The sequence below is a fragment of the Parasteatoda tepidariorum genome, chromosome 4 (genome assembly GCF_982258835.1).
Source record: "Parasteatoda tepidariorum strain Cologne lab strain chromosome 4, Ptep-v5.0, whole genome shotgun sequence".
NCBI lineage: Eukaryota > Metazoa > Arthropoda > Arachnida > Araneae > Theridiidae > Parasteatoda > Parasteatoda tepidariorum.
In genome coordinates this window covers 67,444,434-67,457,251 of record NC_141758.1, presented here as the reverse complement: position 1 = coordinate 67,457,251, position 12,818 = coordinate 67,444,434, and the positions used below count along the sequence as shown (strand labels likewise).

The 12,818-nt window shown below is 27.4% G+C and overlaps 1 protein-coding gene across 2 annotated transcripts in view; it reads left to right on the top strand.

The window, feature by feature from the left end:
* The first annotated feature begins 2,952 nt into the window (after positions 1-2,952).
* Positions 2,953-12,818, top strand: part of LOC107446064 (alcohol dehydrogenase class-3 chain L) — a 49,845-nt gene continuing 39,979 nt past the window's right edge. For both annotated transcript variants that reach the window (XR_011637030.1, XM_071182401.1), the window contains exon 1: positions 2,953-3,087. Coding sequence is in view for 1 of the 2 variants with exons in the window: in XM_071182401.1 (XP_071038502.1) it covers positions 3,076-3,087 (12 nt within the window). In the remaining variant the exon portion in view is untranslated. The remainder of the gene's footprint in view (positions 3,088-12,818) is intronic.

Below are 12,818 nucleotides of genomic sequence, written 5' to 3'. Positions count from 1 at the left end.
GTCAGTAATAACTATCGGTTTCAGGTCTTGAGATCTGTTCGACCAATTTATCTGGCAAATACCTCCACATTAAAAAAAATTTCGTGTATGATACAGTTTTAGCGGCCGGGGGCAGTCTTCAACCAAAATTGAATCAGAACACAACTGATTCCTTAAAAAAGTGAATTTAGGTGTTCAAGGACACATCCATTCGTTCTGATACCGATAAAAAAATCTTTAAAAAACATGGGGGCAAAGGAGGACTGTACGAAACATTGAATTGGTTCTGATATTTAATGTTTCTTTAGTTGATTCTGATATTTAATGCGTAATCGTATATTTTTATAACTGAGAACTTTTTGCGCATGCGCAATGTCTACTTTGATTTGATCAAAATAGATGTGAAATGAGAAAAAACGATGATGGGTTGCTTTGTGTTTAGTTTGATGTGCATACGCGTTTACATATGCCTTATGACTTCAGAAAGTGCATATTTCAGTGTAATACCATTTCTTTCAGTAGGAACGTACTGTAATAAAAGATTTTGCTTTCGCAGATGAATAGTATTTAGTACCAGGTTAATGGTTGCAATATTTTTCATAACATTATCATAGGGAAACTACAGATTTAAAAACATGTTTTGAATTTGAATAAAGGATGATTTAATGTCATTGTAGCCGAAATCAATGAAATTTCGTAAGACATGAACGATATTTAAGTTTACGAAACAAACGGACGAAACAAAATTTAATCGCTGAAAGTCTGATTACAAAGCTTAAAAAACAGGATAAATCATCGGGATATTTCCGGGACATGATTTTCTAATCCAGCGGCATTTAAAAATCGAATCTCCTGCTTGGAATTTTCATAAATAAAGAGCTTTATTCTAAACTTTTGTTCAGGTATCAAATTTTAAAAGAAATAAGATATTGGATTATAATTGCGACAAACTACAACTCAGAGGAAAATTCCCATAAAAGAAAAGGTTTCCGGATTGTCTGTAAATTTACTCCCGAAGCGAGGAATCCTTAAAAGAAAGACAGACCTTTACCAGGAAAAGCATAAAGCAGAAGGTAAGTTTCTTGACTTTAAGTGACGCCATCTACGGCCATGAATACGACTTCAGCTACATTTACGTCACAGCTCGTTTATAGGGTGGACCCATTCATACTTCCATTCAGATAGTAATTTTGACCTGAACCAGAGAACGACCAATTTCCAATCCAGTACCCCCAGATGTATTGATTTGTTGTGGAATCATGGAGAACTTTCATATCATAACCATAAAAAAGATATCTAACTGAACATAGGAGCTAAAATTTTTCTTAGGTAATGGGCACTGGAGAGTACAGGACACAGATTGGGGAGTGCAGTACACTGGAAACTCTTCATGCGTTGAAAGGGATGTAGGAAATATTGTGGTGTCAACGTTAGGACTCGAACCTCAACTCTGTCGGTTTTAAGACAGAGAGATTAGCCCTCTCGGCTATAATATGTACGCAGTTTCAAGGAACTTAGTGGATTCCTTAGGCTGTGCTTAGTTGGTTCGATAAAATTCTGGTTGTTTAACCGTATTAGGTTAAAGTAGTTAATGAATGGTTTTCAAACAGTTAGCCGTTTGATTACCATCTTATTTATGGTTATTTTACTGTTTAGTTGAGTATGGTAAAATAAGAATTAAATAAACTATTATTTAACAATTTTTTCCCGAGAAATTTTTAACAGTATACTAGTTATGATATGAAATGAGTGCCATTCTTCAGCTTATTTCAATTTTTAACCAGACTATTATTTTGCCGGACTATAAAGTTTCAGTATAACAGAATTTTCAAGAGATGTTTTGTTTAGTACAACAATAATCACATTGTCAATGTCACTAACGCGAACTGTTCCCGAACCTAATTGACAGTTCATTTTGATTATCAGTTGATGCTGCTGTATACATAAAGTTAAATAGTGTAAGTCTTAACCGATTTCCAGACATTCTTTTCTAGCTTTAAAGAAAGAACTTATTGTATAATTGTCAGCCTTATTGTATAATAACTTTCTACAAATTCTTTGCGTTTGGAATTCAAAACGCATCAAACTAGAGTCAAAATATTTGAGCAAAAATTCGAATTTGTCCTTTAGAGTAAGAGCAATAAATTGATCACGTGGTATACCTTTAATAGAAAAACGAATGCCATATGATGTAAAAACACTAAGGATGATGTAACATCTTTTTAAAAATATTTTTCTGAAACTAGTTAAATAAAAATATCTATTTTATGTGGGGAAAAAAAATTTTGATTCCAAAAATCACTTACAAAAAACCAATATGATTTTGCCTTCAAATTCAAATTCAATATAATTTAACCTTTTGTTTAAAAGTAGACAAAGCATTTACAAATTAGAATTTTGTATACACAATATTTTCATTTGTTAAGGTCCGTCGCGTCAATTTGTTTCCTTATCCCTAATTCAAAAGAAGCGTAAAATTGCTCTTTTCAGACTGATAGCATTTTTTTATACATAAATTAACGCGTTATGTAAGTCAAGATCGGAAATTGTACATTTTGATTAGCTGTTAATGCTGCCATCCATTTAAAGTTAATTAGTGTAGATCTATATCATTTTTTTCCTAGCCTTGAAGGTAGAAATCTGCATCAACCATGTAGTAAAATAATTTACTACAAATCTTTTGCTTTCCAAATTGGAATGTGATGATCAACGAAGCGGCAGATTATTCACTTTGACATCCGAACAAGAATCTTCGAAAATAAATTGATAACCTCGTGTAATTCGACTGTTCTACTGGCATTTGTGATAATATGCTGAAGTTTCTAAGACATAGGTGGCATCAAGGTCGCCCGAAAGATAGATATCGTACCGAAAACAATACTTTAATAAGACAGTTCTCTTTTTTACGCGAGAAAGTGCAATGAAACCCCGTGAAGCAGGTCAAAATAATTATCAACTGCTGTCATATGGGTATAAAAATATGGTCTGAAGTTAAGGGGAGGTGGTTATATATTTATACACCTATAAAAGCTATATTGGATGGCTTAAGTTATCAGTAAACTGATCAGAAAGGTTTTAGTTTGGTAGAAAATAATCATGGGGAAATTGGTAAGTGATTGTTTCACATTTTGCTCAGGGGAAATTTTGAACTATTTCAAAAAGGACAACAATAGCTCAACTTTCATAAGAATCTTCCTGATTTAATCTTAGAATATTAAAATAAAAAGCAATTTAACCATAATTAGCGTAGTTCCGAAGAAAAGAAAATTAAATAAATTGATTAACAATTTGAATAGAAAATGAAATTGATTTCTGGGTATAATGAATTGTAGTTTAGTACTTATATGAATTCTCCTTCGTTGCAGTAATTTTACTTTAATATAAATTGAAAAATCATCAAATAAATAAAATTAGAAAAGAAAAGTTGTAAATAAATATAAAAATTGAGTCAATACATAAATTCAACTTCAAAAAAGCTTAATAACAATCTGTTTTGACAAAAAGTTTCACGTATATTTTTAAATTTACTAGTTATATTTGAATCCTTATTCATTTTGCTTTCATCTTGGAAAATAAATAACTTGCATCGTAAGTTTCAAATAATGAACTAAAGTTACTGTTATTAGACTTATTATGTTTGCATACTGAATTCAAAGTGAGTTAGGTACCAACTTTTTATACTGTATGTAAAATAATGAATAAGGTAATCATCTTTCTAAGCAAATACTGATAAATTAGATATTTTTGTCCTAATAGTGCATAATTTTTTTTCATAGTATTATACAACTGGTTTTATTCATAGTAAGAAAATATATTTTATTTTATAATTTTGTAAGTTTAAATAACACCGAAAGAAAAATAAGCATTGTATTTAGAAAATGTAACTTTTGATGCAATGATTATCGTTTTTAATCTATGCATTCTTTAAGGTTCAAAGATTAGAATTTAAATATGCTTATTATCTCACTATTTATAAAATTAGGTTACTAATTATATTATCTTATTAATGTGTCTTTTTACTAAATTTTTTGTTTATCGTTGCACTTTTTATGCCTCATCTAACAGTCTAGTCGGATTTTTAATCCATTCGTTTCAAATTATCTCAAAATTATACAATAGATATGCTCTTTCTATATCCTCATTTAAATAATAGTATGAAAAATAAATAATTATTTTTTATATAAGTTGCTTTCAAGCACAAAAACAATGTGGAAATTATATTTCAGAAAGGTTTCAAATGTTACGAAAGCTAGAATTTTTTCTTTTCTTCAAATGATCCCTGAAACGTTATTACTAAGTTTTCAAAGCGTAATAATATCTACTTTTCTACAAAAATTAACAAAATATTTTTGAAATGAAAATTATATTTTTAAAGTATTTTTGAGGTTATGATTTTTTTTCGTGGCATTCCAGTTTATAATTGTGATGTTTTATGCTATATGACTTATTAAAAGCACCGCTTTTTATTTCACTTCTACTTTTACGATTTATTATCTTGCGTAAAAAAGTGGCTAAGAATGCAACATGTCTATTTATACCCCTCAATAATAAAAATGATAAGTTTTTATGTTATTTTTACTAATTTTTTATTAACATTTTTGAAACTTGTTCAAAATGTTATCTTGGTTAAACTGCTAATATTTCAACAAATACGTTGTTGGAATTATTATAACTTTCATCTACTTTTAAGAAGTGAAATTTGAATAAATGTTTAATGTATGAGCTATTGTTGCGACTAGTTTTATTATGAACTTTATGTGCATTGCCACATTATAACTTTAAAATTCAAGTCTACACGTTACGTTTGCAAAGCGATTTTATATTTCTGTTGTGCATATTTAAACTGGAAATCAGGATTCTTTCTGACAACGGAAGTGGAATACGTTATTTGCAAAACTGGAAACTTGTTACGAACCAAAGGGAAATTAGAATTGTAAAGAAACTCATGACCCCGTTTGGTTCATCTGTGCTTCACCTGCAATGGATTCTGTCCCATGTGAACTTAAAACATTAGGTTATTGTTGATGGGCCAGACAAAGACGACAATTCCATGATTCAGATTAACGCGGAACCACTGACGTACCTTAAAGTATACCAGAGTAAAAAAGTTTTCTATAAACATCTCTTGTAAACAATCACCATCACATTTCTGGTATCTTAGTGGGAGTCCTAATGCTTCAAACAGTTTTAAAGGTTACAGAAGAGATCAGATTGCTTTAGCTCGATTGTCCACTGGACGCTTAAAGTCCTCATATTTTCCATGGTGCTGAGTATTAAAGTAGAACGAGCTCATGGATCTGATCTGATATAGATCAGAGGGACGTGTCACATCATCAAATTAGAAAAAAAAAACCCTTGATGTATAAGGGAAAAAGTACACAGAGGAAAAAAGTGTGTTTAAAAATACTAGAATATGGTAAAAATTACCGTGTTTCTGACTCCATGAAAACGACAAAAAGTTCGGTAATTTTTACCGAAGTAAAAAGTTACTTTTCTGATTTGCATTTTTTACTAAATGTGTGGTAATAAGATTTATAATTTTGAAAACTGGAATTTCCGATAAGCCATTACCATATGAAGCGAAGAATTACCAAATGAACGGTTTTAATTTCATATATTTTGGTTTTATTAACCAGAATTACGTTTTTATTTTATTTATTAAAAAAAAATTTTTTTTTCCTCCCGCAATGCTATTACTCTACAGTTAAGTAATTTTTCGAAACTTTTTTCTTCCGTATTGGTTTATTTTGGGTAACAATTGTTTCATATAAAAAGGAAGTTATGCATAATGCTCATATAATGTAGTTAATATCAAGAGTTACGCAAGTCAGAAGGGGAACATTATTTTTGTAATTGAGAATAATTTTTTCATAATTATTATAATGTTAAAATTTTTTTTTAAAATAATAATTCTCAAAGTTGCAATATCTCTTGACAAATGTATTTTATAGCTCTGTGGAATATTTTTTGATTCGTATGAATAGTTCCTAAGATATAGCAAAACGTAATTAAAGGATGAAATTAAAATTTAAAAGCATAAACATTCGCCTGATCTCCTAACTAAACTATTGAAATGATGTTTTCAAAATTTCTGCCCCCCCCCCCAACTTCGTTCTTTGAAGTGCGTAAAAAATATGTTCATTTACAAAGAATATGTTCGTGTATCTGATTTCATAATTTTACCTACAGACAGCATATTTGAATTTCAGTGTGTGTAATAATGAACTGTTGGTAACGAATCTTACTTTGTGAAAATGCAATCATCAGATCAAAATTCACCGAAGGTGATTATTTTCTTTTCAATTAATTAGACAAGAACGTTCCTAAGAGAATCAGAAACATTTTTTATTTTATTTTTTGAAACGTAAAAAGCTTCTTTTTATTGAAATTACAATTAAAACAAACTTTTTATTTACGCTTCAGAAAAGTCTTAAAACTAGTTTTATGTACTATTGAGTTACTTTCAAGTACATAGTGAAAATAAGTATGATCGTGTTTCTGGTTCTTATGGGAACACCAAAAAGCTCAGCAATTTTCACCAAAGCTATTTGGTTAGGATTTTGGTTAAATTTACAATAAAATATAGTTTTATAAAGCGTGATAAAATTTGGTAATTATGGTAAAATTTGGTACTTTTTTCATAGTTCCTTAGACGATATCATAAAAACCATTTATTTGGTTAAATTTACTTTTCAGTTCTGCATTTTTACTAAATGTGTGCTAATAAAAACTATAATAGTAAAAATTGGAATTTTTTGTAAGCTGTTAGCCGTTCGGCTACCGTCCTATTAATAAATTTGATTATGATAGCATAACTACAAACAACGTTTTCAGTGAAATGCACTCAAATCTCAGGGCTAAAGAGAATAGAAGGGCTGGTTCACTCCTTTGAAGAAACTCTCGCCGCACCAATCCTCCGATTTTCTCTAGTGACGTCACTTTGGCGCAAGGCTCACACTTTTACTTCAAGAACAGAGCGTTCGGCCTTACTAACTCTTACTAATATTGGAGCATTTCTTTTTGTGACATATTCTAAGACATTTGCTATTTTCTATAATGACTTTCCTCAGTTTTTGCCGTGAATTTACGAAATTTTAAAACTATTAACGAAATGCCGGTTTGCGCGATTGCAACTTGCAAAAATTCTGATACAAAAACAAAAGGAAAAAATATAATTTTCCCCGTGTTCCCTAAAGTAACTGAACAACTATGTAAAGAATGGATTCCGAAATGACACAGTTTATATAAAACAGCAATACATTTTTTCTATCGTTAAGAACTTTTATAAAAATTCGTTATCTAAATGGAAACCGCCTCGATACTTCAAAAAGAAAGGCATGTGAAAAAAATTAAAAAATGGATAAAGTCAAAGAAAATTAAAACGCAAGTATAATTAAAATATATAGTGTACAGTTGAAATTCTCCTAATTTCATAACTTATTTCTTGAATGTAGTTATTCTAAATATTTATGATTCTTTTAAAAATTATATTCTCTTGAATTTAAATATCTATAAATTATATCATCTTAAATTTAAATATCTATAAGCAATTGTAAAATTTCTAATGTCATTATGAACCTAAATTATTATTTTGTTTCAGTAATTAGCGTTTAAGGTTGATGTTTCCTAATGATTAAGTATGAACAAATTGCTATTAACGGCATATTTTAAAATCGTGGATTCTAAATTTAACTCAACTTATTGTAATAAAAGAATATGTAGATAAAAAAGTGTCGATATATGCTTTCATTTTTTTAATAATTAAGTTAAAACTGAACTTTTAAAAAATAAAGTATTTATAGTGTCATTTTCGCCAACTAGTAAAATATTTTTATAAGTTTAAAATGGTATTTCTTTAATATAATGGCCAAGAAAGTTTTTTAAAACTATGTTTATGAATGGAAATAATGTGTTAATTGCGTAAAGTTTGAAAGCTAATAACCAGAAAAAGTCTAACTTATTTTTACAAAGAGAAAGATGCAAAGTTATCATAATATCTTAATATCTTTGCGTGTGATCTTCCGAGATCTGTGGATACAGTGACGTCATGAGAAGGGAAATCGTAGCTTCAGCTCTAAGAGCGGAGTGAACTAGCCCTTCTATTCTCTTTAGCGCTGCTCAAATCTAGCGTTCATAAAATATGGCGATATAGTACTGGCCTTTTAGTATTTAAGACTTTTAATTAGTAATAGTTTCTTTAAAAAAATCATTTTTTTTTTCAATTATGTTGTGCTTATCTCTAAAACTTTTTCTAATGATATAGATATCGATGTAAGGATGAAAAGGCCTTATTGTTATATTATAATAAAAAAAGATGCTACAGTTTGCAAACGCAAATAATTATTTGCTGCGAATTTATAAGTAAAATTTTAAAAATATGAAATTATTGTTAACGATGTTATGTTAACGATGAATGAAAGAATATCAAAGTAATATGATTATTAATTATTAAAAAAGTTTAGTATTAAAAAACAAAGCAAAAAAGCTTTAGGCGTTGACATTTTTTAGAACAGCAAGAAAAGTGTTGTCTTCTCTATAATTGGATAGTAATAATTTTCTAAAGAAATTGCTAAATTATAATTGCCTTAATACCATTTAATGCGTGCAATGTGTTATTGTAAATGTAACACATTAACTTCTAATTAATAAGAATGCCTAAATTAATTATAATTTCACGTTAATCATTATTTTTAGAATTAGCGGGGGCAAAATTATCTCTGCAAAGTTTCGGCAGCGAAGATTTGACCCAATACCACTAACAATAATATCAATTGATAACTTTTTTAAATGTACGTAATGTATGGTTCTGGCATGATATTTTCATTTCAGCCTCTTTTTTGATGCGCACTGGGATTTTATCTGAATGTTGTAGTGAGATAATATGAGCTAAGCGCTTGAATGAACTTAATAAATAAATGAATGAATTCATTTAATAAATGGATCAGAGAAAATGTCTGAATGTAAATTTGAATAAAATGAAATAGATGAATGAATGATTAAAATATCGATGAATGAGTGATTAAAATTTGTGAATAAATAATTTAAAAAATTTATAAGAAAATTATTGTGTCCTTAACCATTTGCTTACTGTGCTTAGCAAACTTTTGCTATTCTGTTCCACATATTGTACCAGCCGTAAGCAAAGGGTTAAAATAAATTAATGAATAAGTTAATCACTTAATTTATTGAAAACATAAACTAATGTAGGGAAAAAATGTTATGCATGTTTAGTTACTAGAAATGCATGCATGAATGTATGACTAACTGAATGAGCCAAATGAAGTAATAAATAATTCAAATAATGATTAAAAATAAGCAATTAAAAATAATGAGTTGAATTTAAAATACGTCAAATAGGTTATTGATGAATGAATGAAGTAATGCTTGGTTTCGTTAATTGTCCACTAGATAATACCAATTTTTCTTGCTAATTATTTTATATAATTTTATTGCTATTGAATTTAAAATTTTCTTGGCATTAACATTTGAGTGACTGCGTCACGGAAAAAACTATTCACTACAAAATTTACATAATTTACTGATATTTCTGTTAATTTGTAATGAAGGCGTGATATTAAATTAAATTGAAAATATACTAAAATAACAAAAAATGCATACTTTCTTTCAAATTTAAAACTTACATGTTATAAGTATCTCCTTTAAACTATATTCGTTGTAAAACTATTACTAAATACTAAAACTTTTACAAGTAACTCACAAGTGCTTTCCAAAATATGTTCTACTAGGTTTTAGGCAAGTAAAATAAAAATTTCAGTAGGAAAAAGCATAATAATATACTTATAATGCATAATAATATACTTATAATGTATAATAATATAATTATGACGTTTAATAATATAATTATTATGTATAATAATATAATTATAATGTATAATAACATAATTATAATGTATAATAATATACTTGTAATTATTTATCAGAACTCATATGTAAATTTATAGTGAGTTTAAAAAAGAAAGTTGCTGCAAAATTACAGATAAATATTCAAAGGAGACTCGGTAATTTTACAGAAATAAAGCAAGACTAAGTCCCGAAAAAAAATGACCGTTTTTCCTCGAAAGTTACTACTCAAAGAGCCATGTCGAATAAATGGGAGGTTGTTTACCCATAAAGTAGATTAGAATATCGGAAAAAAGCCTCTTTAATAAAATTCACAGTAAAAAACCTACAGTTTCCAGAAATCTGTTAACGAAAATTCCGATTTTGTGCATTTGAACTAGTACTAGTGCACATTCTCGTTTTTCTCTCTGTATTTTTACAGGAATTTTGAACTGCTAAAATATTTTATAACTTCATTTTCATAGAAACTTTATATTTTTGGTTAGGATCCAAAATGTTCACAGCAGTGACAATCGATGTAATAGAATAATCTATTCTATACTCATATTTAAATATTTTTGAAGAAATAATATCTCGTACAGCATTGATAAGGCGGTTGTAGGGTTAAACGAAAAATGCTTTTATTTATTTATTTAATAACTCAATGGTATCGATATGTTGTATGGGAACAAAAAGTTTAAAATGATACCAATTATTTTGAAACTATCACCCCTTTTTATTTAAAAGTAATTTTTAAAAAAATAATTAAAATGAACTAATTTTTTTTAAGAAGATGCGTTTTACAGAAAATAATAATTATTCTCAAAAGTTTATTAAATATTTCGTTTCTTCCTCTAATGTAACTTTTTTCATTTGAACTTTAAATGCAAATAAAATGTATGGGCTAACTAAAGCGCAGTTGCTATTTCATTTCTAATTTTTATAATAATAATCGTTTTTATTAGAATAATAATCGTTATAAAATAAAAACGATTTTATTTATAATAATATCGTTTTTATTTATAATAATATCATTTTTATTTATAATAATAATCGTTTTCAGTTCTAATTTTCATAATAATAATCGTTTTTACTTGATCGTTTATCGTTTTATCTTGGATGCTTAGAATAATAATCGTTATATAATAAAAACGATTTTATTTATAATAATATCGTTTTTATTTATAATAATATCGTTTTTATTTATAATAATAATCGTTTTTATTAGAATAATAATCGTTATACAATAATAACGATTTTATTTATAATGATATCGTTTTTATTTATAATAATATCGTTTTTATTTATAATAATAATCGTTTTCATTTCTAATTTTTATAATAATAATCGGCAATAAATATCGTTTTTGAATAAGCTACATTTTTTGTAATTTTATTCAAAAATAAGTAAGTTTTATTAATCAGTTAGATAGTTCACTCTTGTCGGTCAGAACTGTATTCTTTATTTCAAAATGATTTAAAAAACACTATTTATAAGTAGATTTTAATGGTTTAAAGAAGTTTAGTTAATTGTGCAAAAATGGTTACAGAAGCTTATTTTAAAGTTAAAACACGCAAAACAAATTTTCTTTGAATATTCCCAAATTATTTTTCTAGTCAAAAGCAGGAAGTAAATTTTAAACAGTCACATTTCTCTCTGGTTTAATACATTCAAAATTCCATCAAAATTAGGTGTTTTCACTGAATTTAAGATAGAATTCTTGTTCATTTTTTTTTTGCATTTCCTTCATTGTTTGTCTTTTTTTAAATGTTGTAGGAAAAAAATTAATTAATTTGCCTGAATATAAATGAACACAATTACAAGGGGGAATAATTGACTTTCAATTTTTTTCTGATGTAATTCAGAATATTCGAGACAATTAACTCGAAATAAGAAAAAACACATATCTCGTATTAAAGTCATTATCATTTTACCGCCGATATAAACTTTAACGTTTGTTTCGTTCTCTCTACTTTTATTAATAAAAAAAATATATATTGGACATCCATTTAATAAAAATGAATGTTTCTTTTTATCTTTTAGGTTAAGAGCGATCATTGATTTTGACATGAAAGCTTAAAGAAAGATTAATTTCCGACTGTTAGTTATTAAACTAAAGTGACTGAAATTCTTAGGTAGTTTATGAACAACATAGAGCAACAGTTTCACTTGAATGCTGAAAAAGACTGCTTAGAAAATTCATAACATATTGAATTTCAAAATTATAATTTTCTGTAATCTACATAAATAAACATATTATTTTTAACTTTTTTGATGTTGTAATTCTATTCAATTATAATTATTGAATATTTTTTTAAATCATAAACAGCCCTCTTACCCAGGATTTTTTATTATCTTTATTTTACCATTCTCCCGATAAATATGTAAAAAAAAACGATTTTTTTTCATTAATTTTTTGATACTCCTTGTAAAAACACAAGGAGTATCAAAAAAATCGCATTCACCACTATTTTGCGTCAATAATTGAAAATTTATAAAAAAACCTGCAGCAATTCTAAAGGAAAATAATGTTGCGTAAATTACATTAGAGGTCTTAAATAGTGTCCCCTCAAAATGTTGCGTCATTTGGTAATCGAAAAACTAAAAAAAAAAAAAAAATTTAAATTATTGAAAACACATGCTTTTTCTGCATGATTTGAGCGTTTTTCGTACGGTTCATTTTTTTTTAACATTTTTCTGACTATATGGAAACACCAAAATGCTAGGTAATTTTCAGCGAAGCGCCTGATACGACCTTTGTTAAAATTAAGAATAAAATATGAATTTATATGTGTTAAAATTTTGTAAATGCTGTAAAATTTCGTAATTTTATCACAATACTTTAGATCATGGTATAAAATCAAATCCACAAAATCTGCAAAGGCACAGATTCTAAAAGAAAGTTTATAGTTTCTAACACTTTAAGAAAAAATATTTTTCAATTATAAAATGTTAAAATTATTATAATATTATCATAATTTATAAGATTTACCCATAAA